The sequence below is a fragment of the Halichondria panicea genome, chromosome 6, assembly GCF_963675165.1.
Source record: "Halichondria panicea chromosome 6, odHalPani1.1, whole genome shotgun sequence".
NCBI lineage: Eukaryota > Metazoa > Porifera > Demospongiae > Suberitida > Halichondriidae > Halichondria > Halichondria panicea.
In genome coordinates, this window is record NC_087382.1 from 33,285 (window position 1) to 57,722 (window position 24,438).

The 24,438-nt window shown below is 42.5% G+C and overlaps 3 protein-coding genes across 5 annotated transcripts; 1 reads left to right on the plus strand and 2 right to left on the minus strand.

The window, feature by feature from the left end:
• Nucleotides 1-804: 804 nt before the first annotated feature.
• Nucleotides 805-4,791, minus strand: LOC135337570 (uncharacterized). Its single transcript, XM_064533507.1, has 5 exons — nt 4,655-4,791; nt 4,193-4,522; nt 3,274-4,080; nt 3,130-3,188; nt 805-1,814 (listed from the first exon to the last, which is right to left on the minus strand). The coding sequence occupies exons 2-5, from the start codon at nt 4,515-4,517 to the stop codon at nt 888-890; spliced, it is 2,118 nt and encodes a 705-aa protein (XP_064389577.1). The 5' UTR covers nt 4,518-4,522; nt 4,655-4,791; the 3' UTR covers nt 805-887.
• Nucleotides 4,792-6,402: 1,611 nt separating this feature from the next.
• Nucleotides 6,403-9,912, minus strand: LOC135337573 (uncharacterized). The gene is made up of 6 exons (XM_064533511.1): nt 9,468-9,912; nt 9,013-9,342; nt 8,112-8,918; nt 7,955-8,022; nt 7,627-7,701; nt 6,403-7,470 (listed from the first exon to the last, which is right to left on the minus strand). Exons 2-6 carry the CDS (start codon nt 9,335-9,337, stop codon nt 6,538-6,540), a joined length of 2,208 nt encoding a protein of 735 aa, XP_064389581.1. The 5' UTR covers nt 9,338-9,342; nt 9,468-9,912; the 3' UTR covers nt 6,403-6,537.
• Nucleotides 9,913-9,970: 58 nt separating this feature from the next.
• On the plus strand, nt 9,971-23,859 carry LOC135337571 (C-Jun-amino-terminal kinase-interacting protein 4-like). Of its 3 annotated transcripts, none has more exons than XM_064533508.1 (24): nt 9,971-10,174; nt 11,502-11,581; nt 13,000-13,227; nt 13,716-13,836; nt 14,154-14,441; nt 14,788-14,953; nt 15,360-15,506; nt 15,758-15,814; nt 16,247-16,495; nt 16,649-16,708; nt 17,047-17,240; nt 17,505-17,644; nt 18,630-18,815; nt 18,932-18,979; nt 19,286-19,409; nt 19,697-19,805; nt 20,196-20,276; nt 20,400-20,467; nt 20,549-20,700; nt 20,917-21,088; nt 21,911-22,074; nt 22,312-22,444; nt 23,027-23,212; nt 23,529-23,859. In XM_064533508.1, the coding sequence occupies exons 2-24, from the start codon at nt 11,513-11,515 to the stop codon at nt 23,750-23,752; spliced, it is 3,366 nt and encodes a 1,121-aa protein (XP_064389578.1). In that variant the 5' UTR covers nt 9,971-10,174; nt 11,502-11,512; the 3' UTR covers nt 23,753-23,859. The 3 variants fall into 3 exon arrangements, with proteins under 3 accessions (XP_064389578.1, XP_064389579.1, XP_064389580.1); XM_064533509.1 differs by having other exon boundaries at nt 9,971-10,149; XM_064533510.1 differs by lacking the exon at nt 18,932-18,979.
• Nucleotides 23,860-24,438: the final 579 nt, after the last annotated feature.

The following is a 24,438-nucleotide window of genomic DNA, read 5'->3' on the forward strand; positions in this document are numbered from 1 at the left end:
AAGCGAGTGGCCGCATATCAGGGCGAGTTTTGTGCAGTAACAATTTAGCCAGCAACCTGTGCCAAACCAAATGGCCAGTACATCGAGGGGGCCGTACTTCAGAGAGCCGGAATGGCGAGAGTCTACTGTTCTGTTTACAAAATGTCACACATTGCACGCTTAATCTCCATGCAACATAATTACATGTGTGTGTAGTATATTATAGCCTCGTTCCCCGGCCGATTTGTCTCTAAAATAACACTAGGAGTCGACGTATGGTTATTTAGAGACAAATCGGCCTGGGAACGAGGGTAATACATGTCTTAACCTGATTGAAAAGAATGCAGTGAGTATATATTTACATATAAAAATTCTGGACCGTAACTCGAATTCTAATGTTTCCTGCTTTGAGGGTAGAAACTATCTGGTACTGAATAATTATATTATGTCATGTGTAACGATTCAGTACCAAATACTTTAATGATAAAGTAACAGTAGAACTACTATGCATTATTAATTCCGTATAACTAGATAAGTAACAAATCTGTTTGCACAAACATTCTATTCTAATCGCTGCTCAAAGTACTGACACACCTAAAGGTCTTGTCAACCCATTAACTTCAAAGATGTATTCATGCCTCATCTTAAGGAAGACGTTATTAAAGTTCAGTTTGATAGCTATACAGGAGTCAGAACTAAAGGGCAACTTGATTCGAAGCTATAAGTATAATTATACTCTTCATAAAAACCGTAAATTGACATCACTTCCTGTCGTACCTCCTCTGATACGTACTTATGTACAAAATTGCCATTGCTTTTGCCATATTTTATAGCTGATACAATGATCCATGCATGTATCAAGTGTTGTTACCCCAATGCACGACATTAAAACTATAACAAAACAACTATTAAGCACTTATAGAAAATAAATCCACAGTTTGGATATAGTGAAATGTTTTTGTCTGTCCTCCGGCTACAATGACCTCTCCACTAGGAAGTACTGAGCATGTGCAGCTGCATCGTGCAGTAGGCAAGTCTCCCACTTTCACCCATTTCCTTGTGTCGGGCTGGTAGAGGAGGATCGATGAACTTGGGTTGACTCTATCGTCTCTTCCACCAACGGTTAATAGTGACCTCCCAATACTGAAAGGAGCTGAGAACTGAAACGGTGTGTCTTGTATCGTTTTCCAGAGAGTTGGCGTGTCGTCCTGGTTTGAAAAGGCCTTTGCAATAAGTTCATTGAGGTTGACGTGGTGCACTGTCCTGGTTTCTGCGTAAGTGTGATCCCACCCTCCCATTAGGTAGAGGGTGTTTCCTATGAGCGTCGATTTCATTTCATATTGTGGATTAGGTAGTGACTGAGAAATACTCCATCTTCCAGATGCTACGTCTAATACCTCCACAGAGGAGATACATTCTTTGTCATTTTTCCCACCAGCTACAATAATGTGGTTTTTGAAGGAGACAGCTGTTGAATAAATATGAGCAATGTTCATTGGTGGGTACGGGTGCGTCCATTCCCCTGACTCAAACACTGAAAGTTGATTGGTGGGTTGGCCGCTTCTTGAATCACGACCTCCCACCAGCACTAGTCGATTAGCGAGTGATGTCATAGCAAAATACCTGGCAGTATACTGTGGTAGTTTGGTCCATTGATCTTGCTCGAGCTTCATCACAGTACACCTGTCACGATAAATGTCTGCCATCCCTCCACCAACATACACCGTGTCACCGATTACAACAGTATGTACCGAGGTGCCCATCTTGATTGGCATGTTTTTTCCTCTTTTCAATTTCAGAGTAAGTGGAAGTCTCAACTCTCTGGGAGGGGGACCCTGAATAATGAATGATGAGCGTTAGTACTATTAATCCCTTATTGCACGAGTAACCATACTATAATCGTATTATGTTGCAGTTCTCTGCTAAAATTTTCGGACGCGCCCCAGTGCAATCACTTGCTTGACGACATGGAATGAATTACTGATACAGGATTAATTGCTGTCAGTCACTCACTGCCATACAGTTAGTAGGTAGAAATCACTAGAAAAAATGTTGCAAGCTGCATGCGCTGTGCTAATTTCTCGGCATGTTTTAATTTCCCTTAAAAATACAGAAGAAGTGTATATCAGTTCATAGGTGTCAACTGTCCCGGATTTGGAGGCTCTGTCCTGTTTCCCGTCCGGAAAGTACTATTTACCTGGATTTTCAAGATTGCTGCTCCTTTATAGTTGTGGTAATAAAGTCCAAAGAAGCTCAAGAACTGGAACTATGGCTTGAAAGTTTAAATTATGAACATTACATGCTATACGGTTTAAGAGGCTTTATATACAATGAACCACAAGCTGACCAACAATAATGAGACGGCATGTTAACGTGCAAGCCTTCTTGACAACGCAATAGGGCAAAAGCCACATCTTCACATGAGACAAATTAAAGTACAGTGGACTCTCGTTAATCCGGTCACCCTTGGGACCATGCAGCTTGGCTGGAATAGCGAGGTGGCTGTAGCTCAGGAAATAGCCGCGGCTTAAAAACGACCTTACCTCGAATCTAATAACTACTTTTGCGGTTCTTGTCTCGAGGATAATGAAGGATAATGAATCATTCTGTTCTCTATTTAAGTGTAATCCAATTTTATTTGCTAAACCACACCCAAAACGTCATATCCGGCCGTAATATACGTATAAAATTACATTAAAAACCACAGCCAGCACTGGCCGGTAAACGGAATAGCGAGTGGCCGTACTTTAGGGTGAGTTTTGTGCAGTAAATATATAGCTAGCATTCCGTGCCAAGCCAAATGGCCGGTATATCGAGGTGGCCGTACTTCAGAGAGCCGGAATAGCGAGAGTCTACTGTATTTGCTAAAATTAACGGGGTAAACAGTAAACAAACTAGTTTACGGTATAATACCTCAGGGGCAGGTCCCGTATTTCATTGCCAAATCAGTCCTTTTGGTGTTATTCCAAAGAACAAAGTTTACTAACGTGCCCCAGATTGGGGAACTCAGTTGTGCATGTGCACTATTACCCGTGTAATAATACCAAGCCGTATTTTAATCGGTCTGGATTCAAAGCTAGTTAAGGTACAGTACTATATGGTTTTTGTGGCTGTAATTAGGAATCTCATTCACACATTACAAGTACACACCTTAATTACTGGTTGAGACCTTCTCTTTGTTGCCTCCACGCTTCTTGTCAGGTGAGCATCTAAATTAAGAGTAAAACAATCATTTAAAAATGATTTAGTATAGGTTCATAATTATTATGCACTATCCATATCCAATTGACTCACAGATGTCCCTGGCAGATGGTCTCCTCCTCATATCTTCTTTCAAACAACTGTCAATAAGTTTCCTCAACCTGTGTGTGCGAGGGATCTGGGAAACATGGAATAATCGATCCTTGGCTGATTTAATCGATTCCAGTTTGCAAACAATCTGTGCAACAATCACTCCATAGGAAAACACATCCAGGCTACTATCGTATTTCTCCTCTTCCAATCGATAGGCCTCGGGAGGTAGATACCCTCTACGGTGACCAATGGCTGTGAGGGTGGAGCTAAGTTTGGAGGAATCGTATAGCCGTGACATGCCAAAGTCGGAAATCATTGCGACAGGCACTGGTCGTGTAAGCTTCAGCAAGATGTTATCACCACAGAGGTCACGGTGGATAATCTGCTTGCTGTGAATGTAGGCCAGACCACAAGCCATGTCTTTGGAGAGGCTAATTTCACATTCACTAGTGAAGGACTCTTCATCAAGACCGGAGAAATAAGATCTCAGACTGCAATCCATCAGCTCAACAACGAGGATTGTACCACCTGATTTGGGGTGCTTAGCAGTCGACAAAAACTGGACAACGTTTGGGTGCTGGAACGACTTCAGAAAATCACTCTCACGATCAATTGCATTGCTAGCTTCTTCATTTTTGCTGATGGGAATACTTGCCTGCATCTCCATAGCATCATGAAGCAGCACTTTGACTGCACAAATCTCGCTCCTGTAGCTGCCTTTGAAGACTGCTCCAAATGCACCTTTACCGAGAGGCTCATCCAAGAAAACAGTCAAATCGTCATTGATCTGTTGACGATTTTGGTCAACTGTAGAATGTTGTGTGTGGGGGTGAGGAAGGGGTATTATTGCAGCTCTATAAACAATCTAGCAGTTATGATATATGCATTCCAGTGGTATAATTATGTTTTTGGTACTTACCCTCTGACTTCACATCTTCAGGATTGCTTGCACCAGTAGACTGTAGATGATCTCTCTTGATGGTCCTGGCTATGTGAACGTGGCCAACAATAGGGCTGGACAAAGCTTTGAAAACATCTTCCCAGCGTCTCTCCCCACCTTTCAGCCATTCTTTCAAACCCTCACGATAGCAGTCATCAGGATCGTCTCGCCATTTCGTACCTATGCTGTCAATGGTATCCGAGGATATCTCAAGAACTAGCAAGAAGTTTCGCCACTTGATTCGAGCATCAAACGTAGCTATGTACAGCTTTCCTAGATCTGCTATCGTGAGATAGTCAGACATCTTCTCTGCAGAGAGCAGAAAATTTATAATTAGATCAAGATCTATGTTGCAAAATAGTTAACTCCTATATGTCTACTAGATCTAGCTAGTAGATCTATAGCAATGCATGTACAGTAAACAGTGTTGTTTGCACTCACTGGTAATAATCTAGAGGCTTCACGAATCAGCCTGGAATAGGATCAGAAGTATCAAAAGGACCACACATCAGTTCATGGCAAAAAATACCGTATAGCAAGGTAATTTTCGGGGGACATATATTTGTGGTTCAGCAATATTGAGCACTTATTAGGTCACTAACACGCTACACGGAATGGAATGGCATGTAACCCAATTAGTATAAGACATGCCCTATTTGTTGTCTATTCAAGTGGACAGTGGCATGCATAGCATTGCGTAGTCTGTGTCACGTCAAGGTATGTTGTGTGTGGCAAGCCGCATTGTACCTTGTTTGTACCTCCCACCAAGACTGTTCCACTTAAAACCATTATCTTATAGATACCCATCACATTGTAGATACCCATCACAGGAGGTGGTCATGAGTCCGTCTGACACTCAGTGACACCCGTGAAGTTACCATCCTGCATGGCTACTGTATATAACGACGTTAGTGTCAGGTGATATGTGGTGGGGCTTACCAGTTTCCAGTACTTAACACAATTGCCAAAAATTAACTGACCACTACGCCCCATAAGTGCATGAGTTTTTCTGGTTATAAGCTTAGATCTATAATTATGTATAATGGTTGTAAGTCTATATATAATTATATATAATATATGGTGCATGGCTAACCTTGGCCCATGGGTGTTGTAAGTGTATAAGGTCTACTCCGGAGGTATGTGGTGTTGGTTGTACTATGGGTTATTATGCCTCGGTGCGCATGCGAGGTATAGATCTACGGTATCTAGTGTGTTTGTGTGTGTGTCTGTCTGCTGTGTAGACTGCTACAGCTGCTGGCAAGGATCAATGTCAATGAAGTGTATTACACTTCTGGCAGTAAGTAAGAGTTTCTATAGGCTTCTAGTCATGTTTTCTTCGATTTTAATTTCGTGGATTTGCTTCGTTCTCGAGTTATGCCTAGTTTTGCTTCCTTGGAATGCCATTGCAGAAGAGTATGTAGAAAAACTTGTCCCCATAGAGTATTGCTACTCTACTTAGCAGTTAGCTCTGCACTAGAACGCTAGCTATTGGTAGCTGCAAGAGTGAGAAGAGAGCTGCAAGGCTCTCTGCTGATGAAGCTAGACTTGGACTTTTGGCATCAATCATTTTTAACAACAAAATTACCACAACCATGCATATACAGTGGCGTAGGAAGCAATTAGCAATTTCTCAATGGGGGACTCTAGTTTTTTAAATGGAAAAAAGAGTAATTAGGCTACATCGACATATTAGTGAGCTTGGATAAGTCATCTCTACTTAATAGCCTAGAAAGATGGGGGGGGGGCTCCAGCCCGTGGAGCCCCCCTTCCTACGCCACAGTGACTGGACAAGTACTTTCTATGAATTATTATTATTATTTTTTACACCATTATTATTGTCAATATAGAAATCACAAGTCTCCATCACAATCTCGTTACCTTGGCCATTTAAGAAATTATAATATGCGATTTTTTCTAACTCCTTACTACTTCCATATGCAACCCTCAAACTTCCACTCATGCAGTAAAACCATGTGATTATTTAATAGTTCCCGAGCCCCACCCCTCACTGCATGTCTGCTCGGAAGAGGAGATGTACTTTGGATTCTGGGAGAAGGCATCCACCCTATCCCTCGGACAAGATCCCAACCAATGCAACGACCTGAACTTATATATATATGAGATAATTATTACACTGATACTCCTTACCCTTATACCCCCACAGCCCCTTCGTTTATTTTGTCTGCAATATATTTTTATCAGTACAAACTTTTAATCATCAATGAAATTCTATGGAACGTAATTAGAGTATAATACAGGAAAAAATGATTTGGTGTTTTTCAGTATCAAGATCGTACATTGTTAACTAATTGCATGACAAGTAATTAAGCAGGACTTTTAGAGAAGAAGTTTGCAGTTTGGATGAAAATATTAAGTTTTGTCTCTCCTCCGGCTACAATCACCTCTCCACTAGGAAGTGCTGAGCATGTGCAGTTGAATCGTGCAGTAGGCAGGTCTCCGACTTTCACCCACCTCCTGGTGTCAGGCTGGTAGAGGTGGATCACTGAACTTGTTTCGCTTTTGTCGTCACGTCCACCAATGGCTAATAGTGATGTCTCAATACTGAGAGGAGCTGACAACACGAGTGGTACTTCTTGTAAGGTCTGCCAGAGAGTTGGCGTGTCCTGGTAGGGAAGGGCCACCTTTACAATGAGTTCATTGAGGTCGACGTGGTGCACTGTCTTGGTTGGATTCCCAGTGTGATCGTACCCTCCCATTAGGTAAAGGGTATTTCCTATGAGAGTTGATTTCAGATCTGACTGTGGGTTAGGTAATGACTGAGCAATGTACCATCTTCTTGATGCGACGTCCAACACCTCCACAGAGGAGATGCGTCTCTGTTTATCATTAAACCCACCTGCTACAATGATGTGGTTGTTGAAGGAGACAGCTGTTGAGGAATCACGAGCAATGTTCATTGGTGGGTACGGGTGAGTCCATTCTCCTGACTCAAATACTGCAAGTTGATTGGTTGGTTGGTTGTTTATGAAATCATATCCTCCTACCAGCACTAGTCGATTAGCGAGTGAAGTTATAGCGAAGTACTGGGCAGTGTACTCCGGTAGTTTGGTCCATTGATGTTGCTCGAGCTTCATCACTGCACACATGTCCCTATCATATTCTGCATGGCCTCCACCAACATACACCACGTCAACGACAACAACACTCTGTACTGAGTCACCCATCTTGATCGACATGTCTTTTTCTCTTCTCAATTTCAGAGTGAATGAAGGGATCAACTCCCTGGGAGGGGGACCCTGAATAATGAATGAGCAGAATTAGGATAGTGTCTACTAACAAGTGAATGTTACTTGTCAATTCTAATTCATTCCCTCGATCTAGTTTGCTTAATAAGAGAACCATGATTCAGTCCACTATAGGTCGGAATAATACAATGGTGCATTTCATCTTACCTGTATCAGCTGTTGATTGATGGCATCTCTCCTGACCAGCTCAGCATCTTTGTGTTCAACCTGTTCTCTACGTGCCTGTACAGGGGACCGTATAGGTGGAAATCTTCAAATCACTATTCTAGTACAACAGAATGAGTTTACACTGCACACTCAAAAGGATGCGTAATTATAATTATAACGTGACAGCCAGTATACTCATGCATATACAAAGACACGCAACTTGACACACCGACAATGAGACAGCCTTATAAGGTACATAATGTAATGTACACATTATTGTTGTTGTGGCTGCAATTAGGAATCTCATTCACACACTACATGTACACACCTTCTCGACTGGTTGAGTGTCCTTTGACTCACTCTCCACTGGCTCCGAGTCTCTTGTCAGTGAAGCATCTAAAGTAAGAATTAAACGTTAAATAGGAAAACATCAACACGTTTTTCGGAAGCGTAAACACATAAATATCGTGCGCTATGTATCTCACAGATGTCCCTGGCAAATGGTCTCTTCCCCATGTCTTCTTCCAAACAACTGTCAATAAGCTTCCTCAACCTGTGTTTGTGAGGAATCTGGGCAACATGGAATGATCGGTCCTCTGCTGATTTGACCGTCTCCAGCTTACGAACAATCTGCGCCACAATCACCCCATAGGAAAACACATCCAGGCTACTATCGTATTTCTCCTTTTCCAATCGAATGGCCTCGGGAGGTAGATACCCCATACGGTGACCAATTGCTGTGAGGGTGTGGCTAAGCTTGGAGGGATCGTATAGCCGTGACATGCCAAAATCGGAAATCATTGCGATAGGCACTGGTCGTGTAAGCTTCAGCAAGACGTTATCGCCACAGAGGTCACGGTGGATAATCTGCTTGCTGTGAATGTAGGCCAGACCGAAAGCCATGTCTTTGGAGAGGCTAATCTCACATTCGCTAGTGAGGGACTCTAATTTATCAAGGTTGGAGAAATACGATCTCAGACTGCAATCCATCAGCTCAACAACGAGGATTGTACTGCCTGATTTGGGGTGCTTAGCAGTTGAAAAATACTGCACAACGTTTGGGTGCTGGAGTGTCTTGAGAAACTCACACTCACGATCAAATGCTTTACTAGCTTCTTCACTTTTGCCGACTGGGAAACCTGACTGCATCTCGATACCATCGTGAATTAGAACTTTTACTGCACAAATATCGCCTCGGTACCTTCCTTTGAAGACTATTCCAAATGCACCTTTACCGAGTCGTTCGTTTAGTAAAATTATCAAATTGTCATTGATCTTCTGCTGATTGTGATCTGTAAACATTGTGTGTGTGGAGGGTGAGAGAAGCAACTAAAAACTATTAGCATACATAATTATGCATTCCAATTCTAAATTATTGGTACTTACCCTCTGACTTCACATCGGTAGGATTGCTTCCACTAGTAGATTGCACATGATCTCTCTCGATGGTCCTGGCTATGTCACTGTGACCCACAATAGGACTGGACAAAGCTTTGATGATATCTTCCCAGCTTCTCTCTCTACCTTTCAGCCATTCTTTCAAACCCTCACGATAGCAGTCATCAGGATCGTCTTGCCATTTTGTACCTATGCTGTCAATGGTATCCGACGATATTTTAAGCACTAGCAAGAAGTTTCGCCATTTGATTCGAGCATCAAACGTAGCTATGTATAGATCTCCTAGATCTTCTATTGTGAGATAGTCAGACATCTTCTCTGTAGAGTGTGTAATAAGACATTGGATTAAAATAATGTTGGGTGGGTGAAATTTATCTAGATCTAGCAGTGTAACATTCACATCTAGATCTATAAAGCAAGAAAACAGTGCTGTCAGCACTCACTGATAAAAATAATCCAGAGGCTACAGTATCTTCATTCAAGATGCAGAAGTTAGTAGAGAACAAGCCTCGGTACGATACGGTAGAGAACAACACACTTGAACTCAGCTACAAGTAGAATTTTAGAACAACAAGACACACCCTTTTCTTCAGAAAATTCCTGTTGCATGCATAAAAATACCTGAATCAGCAAACCACGTGGAGACTAAGAGATCGAGAGAACAGCTGAAGCAGCTCACAGAAGACAGTTGAACCAGGAAAAATTATACACAGTCACTTTTTGCAAGTGGCCAAACATTTTCCTGTCCCTGGATGTGACCCCAAGCACAGTGGAGACTAGTCTATTGGTATCTATGAGATGGCCTGGCAATCTTGATTACTGCTACTGTGAGGGGCTAGCTGTTCTGGCTGAGTACGAGTGGGCCTAAACTTTCTTACACAGGCTGGCTCTTGCTTGCTGCAGAAATTTGGGGGTGGGGCTTATGCAGAACACATTAGCAGAGGGTCAAAGGTCAACGTGGGTGTGTCCAATGTGGGTGTGTCGGTCACATGTGTGAGTGCATCTTTTCAACCAAGACAAAGCTAAAGAGACAAGGCTTTGAACTTGTTGGGACCGTGGAATACTTGGACCTATCATATTTGCACAACTGAAAGAGAGTACTTCATTTATAACGCGAGTTAAACGGTAAGTTAGCCTTACAAAATTTGAGGTGTGTTTGTGTGTGGGTGGTGTATTAAAATCATAGCTAGCTAGCTAGAACAATGAATAAATTAGTCACATCTATTGGATGTTTTTAATCACCAACTAAATACTGCTATAGTTAATTTTGAAAGATATTAGCGCACACACACATACGCACACGCATACGCATTTCATTAAAAGATTGTCTCACCAATTTTCATTGATTATAGTTCAGTTGATAATCAATTTACAGCTTACTGGTATGACACTCAGTGCTAGTGAAACACACTGCACTCATGCTATTCGGAGTAGCTAGCCCGAGCTATGCTTACATTGCTTAGATGTGCCTCTTAGTTTTGTGCACAGTCTATAGTGGTCACCCCTTGGGCAACAGTGGCTGTAATAAAGAGGTGGCCTGCTAACACATGCTATGAAGACTTTGGGACCCATTAACCTAGCTGTATTATAGAGGGTGATTTACTTATAGGGTGACCGCAATAGACATCACTGTTACTGGTGTATAGTTATGGTGAAGTCTTTTCCCGCAAGCCATAGTTGAGTGTGATTCTATTCTTGACATAAGTCCCTACTAGGACTTTGTTTACGTTGATAAGGTATTTCCAAGTTTCACGGTTTCACTGTTTAGGGTTGAGTGCAGAGCATGTGATTGTTTACTGTGGAGAAAACAATTCAAAGTATTTGCATTTGAATCATTTATGCTATTTATATGATTGTATACTTTTATGTGTAGTTCGCTTGGCTTATGCATGTAATTTTAGTATAATTTATTATAAGTACTTTTATTCTCCATAGCATGTCTGTCCTCACGAGGTTATCCTATTCAGACTGTAGTTTACCCCCTCCACGTACATGTAGACACTCACTATTTAACTATTCTTATACCCCCCACCAAGACTGTTCACTGTGTAACCATTGTCTTGTACCCCCCACCAAGACTGTTCACTGCGTAACCATTATAATTATTGTACCCCCCACCAAGACAAGACTGTTCACTATGTAATCATTGTCTTGTACCTCCCACCAAGACTGTTCACTATGTAACCATTATATTGTACCCCCCACCAAGACTGTTCACTATGTAACCGTTATATTGTACCCCCCACCAAGACAAGACTGTTCACTATGTAACCATTGTCTTGTACCCCCCACCAAGACTGTTCACTATGTAACCGTTATCTTGTACCCCCCACCAAGACCGTTCACTATGTAACCGTTATCTTATACCCCCCACCAAGACTGTTCACTATGTAACCATTGTATTGTACCCCCACCAAGACAAGACTGTTCACCAACTGAATTAATATAACCATTATCTTGTACCCCTCCCCTCACAGAGGAGGTGGTCATGAGTCTGTCTGACGCTGAGATCATCGAGGAGGAGGATGAAGGACACGTCGTGTCAGAGAGAGTACAGGTGAGGGAGGGGGAGGGGGGTTGGTGAATGGGTGTATAATTTAAAGTGTGTGGCTTTACTGCCAGTTAAGAAAAAGGCTCTGTCCTTGTTATTTATAATTTATATGTTTTGTTTATTAGTAACACACTTACTGTAACCCGAGGCGCATAGGCGGCCACGGGTTATAATAGTCGGTGTATGTCTGTTTGTGATTTCTGAGTCTACTCACCTGAATGCCATACCTTAACATACATGTAACAAGTTATTAGGGCATTTAATGTTAAAGCTTCGTTGTCGAATAAGAACTTGCACGTTAGCTGCCGGGCTACTACATGTAGCTCTACACGCGTCCTTTATTCAAGGCACTTAATATGATTGTGGTTTGTTGTATTGGAAGGCTTCTTCGCTGATGACTCTGTTGTGATCATACATAGCCCACAGTGCATGTCTCATGCCACCACTAAAACTCTGTTCTCAAAAGTTTCAGCATGCCTCTACTAGAGGCTCTAGTCTACATTGTTGCTCTTGTCAGTTGCTGCTACAATAATTATTATTCATGGTAACAGCAGTGTTAGCACTTCAGTGCTCTATTGTTATTGCAGAAGTTTGTTATGATTTCACTCAGATTGTATTACAATCATGCTGGAAATAGTGTGGACCTCTTCTAACGCTTGAAATTTGGAGCTTACAATGCGTTAAGATAAATGGTTTCGTTTGCTATATCAATTAATAAACACTAGGTTCTCTCTAATTCCCCCTGGCCTGTGATGCTCCATCCTGGCTGCTACCGTATTTCATTTTAAAGTCAAACCTCGTTAGATACGTGTATGTGGTGGCTTACCACTGTTGCCAAATTAACTGACCACTACGCCCCCGCATACCACAAAAGTGGGTTTTATTCTGGTGCTTACTGTTTGGTACACGGTTTGGCCCATGATGTGCACACACTGACTGTACTATAAGTGTAGCTTAAAGGTACATTGTATCGGAGTGTGTGGTGTTGATTGTATTGACTCAGGGTAATGCATGTTTACATTCCTGTGTAGTTGTGTGCCCGTCACGTTTTGCATTTTCAATGTCAACTTGAATATCTCAAATCTATAGAGATTTTGCCGTATTGTCATTGCATTGTTGTATGTATACAACAATGCAATGAATTGTACATAAGTATACTTCCATGCACATTGTATACACGATTGTGCCTTGTATACTATAGGGAAACATGTCTACGTGGTCAGTCACCCTTTAAAAACAGGTCACCCTCTAATACGGCCAGGTTGATAGTCTCCACATGTGTTTGAATAGATCACCTCTTTACTACAACCACTGTTGGTCTGCCCAAGGGTAACTGGGTAACTCCTATAGACAGGTTTCACTGTATTATGTACATGTACACGTACGTAAATCATGTTGACACCACCCCACAAACGCATACACAGACTTTGGCCAAGGGCATTTACGATGAGCTACAGAGTCTAGTGGAGCAGTTTGGTGGTGAGAGCATTGGTAATATCATGCCTCTGGTGGTGAATGTACTGGAGAATCTCGACTCTTCTCTCTCTGACAACCAAGACCACCTCACTGCATTGGACGAATTGAACGAGGAAAACCAGCAACTGTCAAAACAGTACCAACGAGAGAAACAGAGACGAAAGGAAGCAGAGGAGGTGTGTGTGTGTGTGTGTGTGTGTGTGTGTGTGTGTGTGTGTGTGTGTGTGTGTGTGTGTGTGTGTGTGTGTGTGTGTGTGTGTGTGTGTGTGTGTGTGTGTGTGTGTGTGTGTGTGTGTGTGTGTGTGTGTGTGTGTGTGTGTGTGTGTGTGTGTGTGTGTGTGTGTGTGTGTGTGTGTGTGTGTGTGTGTGTGTGTGTGTGTGTGTGTGTGTGTGTGTGTGTGTGTGTGTGTGTGTGTGTGTGTGTGTGTGTGTGTGTGTGTGTGTGTGTGTGTGTGTGTGTGTGTGTGTGTGTGTGTGTGTGTGTGTGTGTGTGTGTGTGTGTGTGTGTGTGTGTGTGTGTGTGTGTGTGGAGGGGGTGGGGGTCGCAAACTTCTATGTGTGACAATCTGAAATACATGTAAGAGCTACATGTACAGTTGGTTTGCAAGCTTTGTTTTTGTTAGCACGGTTTTGTTAGCATGAATCACCCCTCCTCCCTCCTCAGAAAACAATGCGCCTGGAGGATGTGAGTGAGCTGGAGGCGAGGGAACTCAAAGACAAGCTCTCACGTCTCTCACAAGACAACAGGAACTTCGAGTTAAAGTTTAAGAGCCAAAAGGAACAGAGTGAGCTCATTACATTTGTAATAATGCTTCAAGTACATGCATTATAAGTTACGTCAATAGGCAGAAATTCACCGCTAATACTGTACACATACCGTACTCTACCGAGATTATTTGATTTTGATACAGAGGTGGCCTTTGTTGAGGGTTGTTTTGAATGCAAAATGCTCATTTGGGACCTGAGTCCCTCGCCTTTATATTACGTACAGTGTAGTTGGCGTTTATTCAGAGGTGTCCAATATAAGAGCGTTTCCACTCTGCATACAGATGTACATGTATGTTCCATCCATTACTTATCCTCCCCCTCCTCCCTCTGACAGTTGATCGTCTAGAGGATCGTTGCGAGTCATTCAAGAAGGAGAGCTCAGATCTCCACAACAGAAACATCGATTTGGTCAAGAAACACCAAGTACTAAAAAAAGAGTCCACTCTAAAGAGAGATAGATCCGATTCAAGAACTAAGTCTACTGATGAAGTGCCCGCATCTCCGTTGACAAATCGGGCGCCTGGGTTTCAAGATTTCATGTCCCCCCAACAAGACAGCAAGAAGAAGAGACAACTGCCCATTGCACCGAGACGACGCCCACGTGCTGAGTCAGCAGACGAGGGTGAGTTCATTTACATGTGGTACAGTGTATGTCAGAGTAGTGGCCTTTCTGTACCTACCTTCCTGTAACTTTAATTTGTAAGAACTACCGGTATGTACAGTAACTAGTGAAGTACGCGTCTATCATACTTTAAAATTAGCATGCTTACAATGTACAATCATGTACAGTAGGTCAAATATTGATAACGTGCCATACAAAAGTTAACAGAAACAAGAGTTATACGTGTACATGTAGCTTCGCGATTTTTACCAACTTGAAAATGAATAATTTAACAATACATGTGCTTATATAGTATACAATAACACGTAGTACATGCGTGACATCATTCACATCGCACATTCTCCAGATATTATGTTTCTTGGGACGACTCCAGCCAACCGACCAGATTCTCCCGAGTACATGCCTCGAGGCGGAGGAGGGGGTTGGGAGAGCGAGCATCTAGCCAATCAGATGAGCCTATATGACGAAGCTGCTCGTAAAGATGCAGAGTCTGATGACACACTGGATGATGAGTGAGTGGTAGTGTTGTTATACATGTAGCTAGGATATTATACCATGTATGTACAGTACTGTACTTGTCTACCAACATTAATTTTACTCTTTGATGATGGTCCTGAGTAGCGGAAAGCTCTCTATCGTGTGGTGCTGTTAATAGTACATGTATGTTGAAGAGTGCAATAATTATAGAGGATTGGATAGTACAAGCACTAGCAAGGCCTCTAGTTTCACGTACTTTACCTTTGCTTAGTTTATTGCTTGAAACTATTAGCCATTGCCTTTTCTCTGATAATTCGTTGTTTTTGAAAATGTTCTTGTGTTTAAACGATACATGTAGAGTCATGATTGCTTTTACATGTAATTAGCCATAGTTCACTTACATGTACACTATTACTGTTCACGTATTTCCCTCCCTACCAGACCTGAAGATTTGTACCAACCAGGTGAGGAGGACTTTGACCCCAACGAGGAGAACTTACTAGCGGAGCTCCACCTAGCAACCAGCGGTAGCAATGCACCCGGAGTGGATCAGATCATTATAGACAATGAGAAACTTATGCTGGAAAAGTGAGTGCTAGCATGTCAGACAAATAATTATACATTAGGTCTCTTTCTGAGAGCTTTGTAGACTTGTACCAGAATTTTAGAAGTGATGGCTATTTTCAATGCTGAATTCAACACACACATTTTCTCTTTTACACATGTATGTATCGTATGTGGTGTGTGGGCGTGTTATAGCAAGCCTATACATGTAGTCAGACACAGTGGTGTTGGTACATGTACAATGTATCTCACTGTCTATATCCTCCATCTTTCAGGAGTGAATTGTCTCTGGAAATGGACCATCTCTTGGCTCAAATGAGGGAACTTGAATTGTGAGTGGCTTCAACTGTATATGTATCTATTGTGGTCTGCCTCTTTAGGTTATCTGTATTCCTTCCATTTCTCAAATTTCATGGTCATAATGAATGGCTGCTCAAGTAGGATAGATGTACGTACACAAAACATTGGTACACTCAGAGCATTTAGACAATTATGTATAGTTTTCTTTCATGAACATAAATTATTGGGTTCATAGTTGCATTAGTTACTCTCACACACACACACACACACACCCTCACTCTCCCCTGCCACACACACACACCCCCTCATAATCCCCTGCCACCCACACACACCCCCTCACTATCCCCTGCCACACACACACACACCCCCTCACTCTCCCCTGCCACACACACACACCCCCTCATAATCCCCTGCCACACACACACACACCCCCTCACTCTCCCCTGCCACACACACCCACACAGAGACAAGGCGACTGCTGAGTCCTCAGCCTCCGCTCTGCAAGAGCAAAAGAATTCCGTCTCGGCTCGCGTCACTGAACTAGAGGTCGAAGTTCGAAAATTACGTAAAGACCTTGAGGAGGAACAAGAAAAGCCTTCAGTGATACCGGGGGATGTTAGCGGAGAGCGTCTGTCGAGGCTGGAGGTGGCCCGTGTGCTGAGGGAGAGAAATGAGTACAAAGAGAAGTACCTCTCACTATTGGAACAGATTAGGTAATTATACAGTACATGTAGATACTGTATAGGGTTGGGTAAAGGTCCTGTAATGCATATGTCACTTATTGGAGCGTACTACATGTAGGATCGTGTAGTTTTTTTACAGTATAAAATCCGTTATAACTATACATGTTCTTCTCTGTTGCGCAGGATGAGTGACGAGTTGGCTCTGTTTAAGTCCAAGGGCAAGAAATCAAAGTGGCTCGACTAGTGAGTTGTGTCACGTCAATTACATGTAGTGTAGAGTTGTAGTTTCTGATCTCCCTCTATAATACAGCCAGGTTAATGGGCCCTAAAATCTCCATAGCAAGTGTTTGGACCTGTGTTAGCAGGCCACGTCTTTATTACAGCTCCACTGTTGGTCTGTCCAAAATCTCCATAGCATGTATTTGGAGTTTATTACAGCCACTGTTGGGTCCAAGGGTGACCACTATTATAATAAGTTGTACTGTAGTTTAGTGTTTATACGATTTACTGATTGATTTGTTTTAGAAGACAAATCACTATGCTATTGTTTTACTTTTTCCACTCTTGACCTTTGCCCCCAGTTTTGCAGCCATTTTTAGTCCGGCCAAGCGTCGAGAGATGGAGAAGAGTTTTGATGGCACTCCTAGGCGTCCAATCATGTCAGGGCAATCCCCCTCGGCAGCTAACGATACTGATGGAGGGGGCTTCCCCCATGCAGTAGGGTACAGAAACACCGAAATTATCCCAGTGCTGCGGAAAACTGGACGGAGACAAGGTGACTACTGTGTGTGGTGGGCGGTAGTGAGTGTGAGGGCTTGTTGACCATGTTTCAGTCGTTTGTACTGTACATGTAACGTATCATACATTATATTGCGCCTCTAGCAGTACATATACATGTATGTATCCAATTTTCACAAGTCAATTCCCACTGATACGATATGACATGAACACTGTACGTACATGTACACTGTAACATGCAAAAATGGTACAGTGAATTGTTTAGAGACATGTTAGTTACAAATACTCTCCCTGTACACAGATGAAATGTACATGACGTCTGTTAGTTGGGTGATACCAGCACTTGATCATCAGTCTGAGAAGGAGGTGGTTCAGACCACACCCACTACACCAAGCATCAACACGTGCCGACCAATGAGCCATCAAGAAGATGGTGCCAAGGTCAGTCCAATTTATACTGCATATAATTATTCACACTCTGCAATCATATCCAAAGTACAGTAACAGCTAGTATGAAAGCACTGCGGGTGCTGATGCCTCGGTGGAGATGCCAAAGCTACATAACATAAAGCTACTAATACTAATAGCTTAATTTTATACACATGCAGTCTGATGAACATTTGTTCATTTGCTGCATGCAAACTCAAAGAGTGGGTAATGATCGTTATTAAAATATATAGGTAATGATCGACCATGATTGTTGTTAAAAACGATTGATGCCAAAGTTCAAGTCTAAAATTAATGGCTGCCATCAGCAGAGCCTTGCAGCTCTCTTCTCACTCTTGCAGCTACCAATAGCTAGTGTTCTAGTGCAGAGCTAACTACTAAGTAGAGTAGCAACACTCGGTAAACAAGTTTGGCTACGTGCTCTTCTGAAAAGGCTGCAATGGCATTCCAAGTAAGCAAAACTAGGCATAACTCGAGAACGAAGCATTATTTTGCAAATCCACGAATTAAATCCAAGAAAACATGACTAGAAGCCTATAGAAACTCTTACTTGCACTTCATTGATCCTTGAGCAGCTGTAGCAGGCTGTAGCAGTCTACACACACACACACACACACACACACACACACACACACACACACACACACACACACAAACACACTACCGTATACCTCGCTTGCGCATGCGCACCGAGGCATAAAAATGCTTGATAAATGCGTGTGTATACTGTACATGTTGGTAGTGAAAAACTTGTCTGTATTAGTGGTTACCTTTTGGCAGACTAACAGTGGTTTTAGTAAAGAAAAGGACCGCTAATACAGGTTGAAACAAAATGATATGGAGAGACTTTGGGGCCCATTATCCGGCTGTATTATAGATGGTGACCTGCTTTAGGGTAACCACAATACAATATTACAGTGTCTTGCTAGCGTTGTCAACTGTACATGTACATGTACATTGTATCTGTGTGCCTGTGCAGGTATTGTGTGCAGCTGCTGTAAACCCGGCTGTGTTCCTATTCGACCACCAACACGCTATTAAAATACGTAAAGAGACCTCCCCCGGCCCAAATGGAGGCAGAAAAGAGAGAAGAAGCAATGGGGGCGACCAGGAAGCATCCATCTCCCTCGTGTGGGTGGTGACTGGTGTCCCTAATCTGACAAAGGTACCGTACTTTAATCGTTTGTATAGATCCGTTTCATCTCACACAATCATAAACGTACTTTTGTCTGTTATCTCACACCATGTCATCCGCCCACTACCCTCACACCCTCACAACAGGTTGACAAGCCGGGTATGGGCTCTGTTTACTTGTCACTGCCGACACAAGTGAGTGCCCCTTTCTGTTGTGAGGGTGTGTGTGCTTCTGTTGTGTTCGTTCATTCTCTCATTGCATGGTCATCACAATTTGGAGTTTTTTGTTTCCCAGAATATTAAGCGTTTGTCCTTTTTTTAGTAGCTATTATTATTACAAAATGTGCGTGAACATGTATTTACATGTATGTTTTAGATTTCATTATCTGTAATTCGTGTACAATCTACTTCTAAAGTTTTGATTCTAATTCCAGCTCGTCCCGTACACATACCTTAATGAAAATTATCACACTGTGTTATACTGCCCCTCCCCCCTCACAGGTGAGTGTGCTGGACGTGGCTGCAGTGGGTGAAGTGGTGGAGACCTTCCCAGTCTGTGCTAGTCCCATCCAGTGCATTACCTCTGTGCCTGGGTTTGATGAGAATGATCCAGACGTTATCGCAGGTGTGTGGACTGGTAGAACATGTTGCAGTGAAATCATTTGCACCTCTTTATCTTAAACACTCAGTATTGTCCCTACAAATGCTCACATTTTAGCTACCAAGTTACATTATAGCTCTAGTATACATGTAGACTCACCTTTTTGTGTTTTGCTAGTCCCTGAGTCAAGTTAAACGTATAGTGTATGACTGTGTATTGTCCCCCCCCCCACACACACACACACACACACCTTACCCCCCCCCACACACACACACACACCTACCCCACACACACACACACACACTATACAGATCTGTCAACTGCTCGTCGCAAGGTACCCCCTCAAGAGGTCCAGAACACTCTCAACACTCGACCTTCCTCCAAACTGGCCACCATGTGGATGGGGTCAGACACCGGAGTGTAAGTCAACTAGACCGTACATGTGCTACACACACACACACACACACACACACACACACACACACACACACACACACACATAGCTTCCACAATTTGTGTGATGATTGGTGCTGGTGCTTAACAATTTTCTTAACTATACATGTGTATAATTATAATTATTGCAAAGTTCTACTTGTGATTGAGAAATTAAGAGCACACGATGATACATGTACATGTACTTGTGTAAATTGATTTGATGTTAATCGATTGATACTGACCATAACACTGTTTGTGCATGCACAGTACTGTAATTGAGGGGTACAGTTTTAATTTTTCTCAAACTTGAGTACATGTACATTGTACGTACATGTATGTATTGATGTCATATTTATATCCTCCTGACCTTTGCAGTCTATATGTCCATTCTGCCGTCTCCCTGTGGAACAAGTGTATCCATGCCGACAAGCTACCAGCTGGCATTCAGGACATAGTGTGAGCTCAATCAAAGCCATGCATTAATATACTACACCTACATGTACATGTATTTATGTGCTAGTTTCCCAATCAATTTATGATAATAATTATTTACTGTAATACCGACTCCCGTATATATAGACACCTCAAAGGAAAAGTGTACGTTCTCCTCCAAAATGCGAAAATGGTCGTCTTTAGGCGTTTCCCAGGTAATCACATGTATGTTTACTGCTCTTGCACTTAGTGTGTTTCTATAGTTATGATTTAATGTTTAACTTTGACCCCTGCAGACGGCGACTGGGACTGGGACAACTACTCCATTGTATTACTAAGTCAGCACAAAGACCTCCCGTGCACGGCATTGGCAGCCGTACACTTCAACGTGTGGTGTGCTGTGGGCAACTCCATCCACGTGGTCCACTCCCACCTCTTCAAGATGGAGGTACATGTACAGTACTCAAAGTCATGTATGTTGTGTTGAGGGGTTATGCTTCTAATGCATGTAGCATTTGTACATGTAGTTTATGCATGAGTATAAGGCTGACCAACAATGGCTGTAATAAGGAGGTAGCCTGCTAACACAGGTTCAAACGCATGCGGAGACTTTGGAGCTGGCTGTATCATCACCAACTGCCACCACACACACACACACGTACAGGCGACCATCCCAGTCCACCAAAACAAGCGTGCCGAGGTGACTCAGATGGTGGCAGTGGGTGATGGAGTGTGGCTCTCCTTCAAGTATGACTCCATTCTGAGACTCTTCCACGCGGCCACCTACACTCACATACAAGACCTAGACGTGGCTCCATCTGTACAGAGAGTCCTCGGTGAGCTAGTGTACTATTCGTGACCGGTTATACTCTATTAGCGGGTACATGGTATATCCATCTGATTCAGCTGCCAAAATGTGCACTCTATAACACTGGTTGCATGGCATTGGTTCTTGTTTGTGTCAATCAATCATACATGTACCTACATGTACATATAAGTTTTAAGGACCATGCACACATCATGTATAAAGTTACAAGGTTACTTGTAGTTCAAGTGGATTTCCAGGAGTTATATGAGTATTTCAGTGAGAAGTAGAGAGTTCCAGGAACTTATCTAATGTGATTAACTTTTTAGCACAAACCTGCTACATGTACAGTACATGTAGCTGCCAATTCCTGGACCTTCTCAAGTTACTAAGAAACCGATCGTTATGCACGTAGGTCGTTACGTTAGACAAGCGCGCGCGTTATATAGGTAAGCGTTATACAGGCAGAATTTGTTTGTTGCTACACGGTAAGGCTTCGTTATAATGTTTAACTTTCAGCTGACCTGTACTGTACGTACATGTATGCTCGGCTAATTGTAGTGATTTTGATAGAATGGGATGTCCAGCTCGAGATTCTAGATGTACATGTGCACTGTAGACATACACTGTATGATCTACACATTCAATGTACATGACTATCTACATACATGTACAGTCATGTATGTCAATCTAGCTTAATGTTTCGACTGGTCATAACTTGAGTTCTGCAGTACAATTTCGGTAATTTGTTGATTTCCTAAGAACTTATAGAGTGTGCCTTGCCAATACTATCTGTAGATTTTATTGCTCCCCCTCACCCCCCCCCCCCACACACACACACTCACACTGACAGTGTTTGGGAGTGAGAAGCGGTCCTCTCAGATGCCCATACAGATCTCAACCATAGTCCCCGCCCACAACTCCCTCTGGGTTGGCACAGAAAACGGAGTCCTCCTCACATACCCCTTCACTGCACCCACACTAGTGGCCGAGGAAACAGGCTGGGAACTCATCAAGGTACTAGAATACGAATCAATGACATTTTGGCTTGTGTCTTTCTCTGTAGGAGCCAATTTTAAATACCACTACTGCATTGTGTGCATAGATGTTAAAAAACCGATTCTTTATTTCTTTTTGTGTATACCTGTAGAAACGTCAACCCATTTCTGTGCTATAATCTGTACAGTGTACCATGTTTCATTACTGTCTGATTGGTACTATAATGGCCCTTCATTTTTCCACTGTGCTCGCTAGGAGGCTGAGGTCAAAGGTCGTGTTGTTCCCGAGCCATTTGATTTAAAAATGGAGCATGCAGTGGAGGCAGGGGAAGTAGGGGAGGTGGCAGGTCCACTGGAGGAGAGCACCGACTCAAGCAAACTGTCCACTGGTGAGTGGGGCAATGTACATGTACATGTACATAATACTTCTATGCGGTTGACTTAATCACATCTATGCATGCGTACATGTACACATGTAATATACCAAGAGTCCATAATAAAAGAGAGAGAGTATCGAACGAAGCCTTACCGTGCATCAGAGACATGTATTTGGAAAGTACAGGGACTTCCTCTAAAACACGTGATCAATAACAATTTGGCAATAACATTATTGCTCCCTCGCGGCAAGTGGCGGCTCAAGGTGCTCGGATTGGTCAGTTTACCAAGCAGGAGGAAAGTAACGTTACTTTTCGAGGCAAGCCAAAACTTCGTTCAATACTCTCTCTCTTTTATTATGGACTCTTGTTTATACAGATCCAGTGTACCCCAGTACAGCTAGTGTGTACATACTTGTACTGTACATGTAGTCGCACACAGTACAGTATGACAATAATTATACAGGAAACTCACCCTCATGGCTTCGTACTTGTGCCTGTATATTTCATAAAACACTCGATCCATACTATATCTATTACGCACGATTATTATTACAGTGTCCCTTTCCACACACACCCACATTGCTACATACCCAGCCGGCTCCCAAAGTACACGATCCTCAGAGTCCCCTCTTCCCCCATCCAAACTTAAACACACCACTCAGACCCGGAAACCCTTCAATCCATTCTGTAACGTTGACCAGGTACAGATATCCATCCACTGTCATATCAACGCTGTACGGAGCATGGTGTGCGTGCCTGGAATCGTCCCTAAAGATGTTGGTACGTTTATATACCTTCCTATTTTTAACGTACACTAGCTTGCAGTAGTGTGTGTGTATAGGCACAGTAAAGCCTTCTTTTAAATTAGTGGTCAATATTGGGAATACCAAAATAGTGGTGTCGCGCTGACGCGCTGACAAAAGTCTAAACACATGCTATACTTTAGGGCCTGTGTATCATTATGTTAACCTTATAGGGTGCCCATGCAGGTTTCACATTACATGTACATGTAGGTCCGCAGGCATTCAGTACATAAAGCTAAGATTTTTCAGCATTGCATAACCCCCCTCCTCCCTGGCCCCCCCCACACACACAGCCATGTACGAGCCTCTTGGTGGCGTGTTCATCGGTTCAGGAGATTCTAAAACCAAGCCTGCACTTTTCATAGTCAGCTGTGGAGAGGGGCATCTTGACCTTCGAACTGCTGACAAGGTATTACAAACCCTCCAAGCCAAAGAAACTGGTCAAACTGGTTTGCCCAGCCCAGCCTCTATCCTGAGCGATAAGAACTATATTATGGTCTGGGACATAAACTCATAGCTTGTTTATAATTATCATGATACTTTTGTGCTCGTTATCATAATTATTTAGGTTTTATATATTATTGTGTATTATTGATACAGTTTATAAAAAATTCTTTATTCAGTGCAGGACTAATTATGTTCTATCTACCTTGCCACTGTAACAGCATGATATGATCACTATAGATAAAAATCCAAAAATCGTTAAAATTGATTGTGTCAGCTATAATAATTATATAATTATATATACTTATAGTCCCAGAAACAGGGGGGGAGGGGGGGGGGGGCTATACGTTTATATGCGTGGTTCAACATCTTTTAACTGCTGAACTTCATGCATGCATGCATGTATAATATTATATTAATTTCTCATCTTCTGAAATTAACCCACTATATCGATCGGCCAGTATATAGTCACATGCAGTTACAATTCGCATTATAATTATTAAAGTGTCGATAGCTGCATGCATGTGGACTAGCTACAGGCCCTGATAAATTATATGCTCGGAATAATTTTAGCATAATAAGCATCAACGATCGATGGCTGCATGGGATCAGCCAGCTCAACAAATGTGGTCAACACTTCATTAGGGAAGAACAATTACATGGCTGCATCAATGGCTACTGCATAGCCTCGATTCAAGGCCGCTTTAGCGGACTGTAACAGCTGAGTATTGTAGCTAACAAAAAGCTAGCCTCGATTCA

Excerpts from the sequence above, each read along its gene's own strand:
- LOC135337573 (XM_064533511.1), bottom strand. The coding sequence starts at position 9,337 with ATGTCTGACTATCTCACAATAGAAGATCTAGGAGATCTATACATAGCT. Across the intron at positions 8,919-9,012 it reads TACCGATGTGAAGTCAGAGG|ATCACAATCAGCAGAAGATC; the intron begins GTAAGTACCAAT and ends CAATGTTTACAG. Across the intron at positions 7,471-7,626 it reads TCAATCAACAGCTGATACAG|GGTCCCCCTCCCAGGGAGTT; the intron begins GTAAGATGAAAT and ends TTCATTATTCAG.
- LOC135337570 (XM_064533507.1), bottom strand. The coding sequence starts at position 4,517 with ATGTCTGACTATCTCACGATAGCAGATCTAGGAAAGCTGTACATAGCT. Across the intron at positions 4,081-4,192 it reads TGAAGATGTGAAGTCAGAGG|TTGACCAAAATCGTCAACAG; the intron begins GTAAGTACCAAA and ends AACATTCTACAG. Across the intron at positions 3,189-3,273 it reads ACCATCTGCCAGGGACATCT|ATGCTCACCTGACAAGAAGC; the intron begins GTGAGTCAATTG and ends CTCTTAATTTAG.
- LOC135337571 (XM_064533508.1), top strand. The coding sequence starts at position 11,513 with ATGAGTCTGTCTGACGCTGAGATCATCGAGGAGGAGGATGAAGGACAC. Across the intron at positions 14,442-14,787 it reads TGCTGAGTCAGCAGACGAGG|ATATTATGTTTCTTGGGACG; the intron begins GTGAGTTCATTT and ends CACATTCTCCAG. Across the intron at positions 22,075-22,311 it reads CAGGCTGGGAACTCATCAAG|GAGGCTGAGGTCAAAGGTCG; the intron begins GTACTAGAATAC and ends TGTGCTCGCTAG.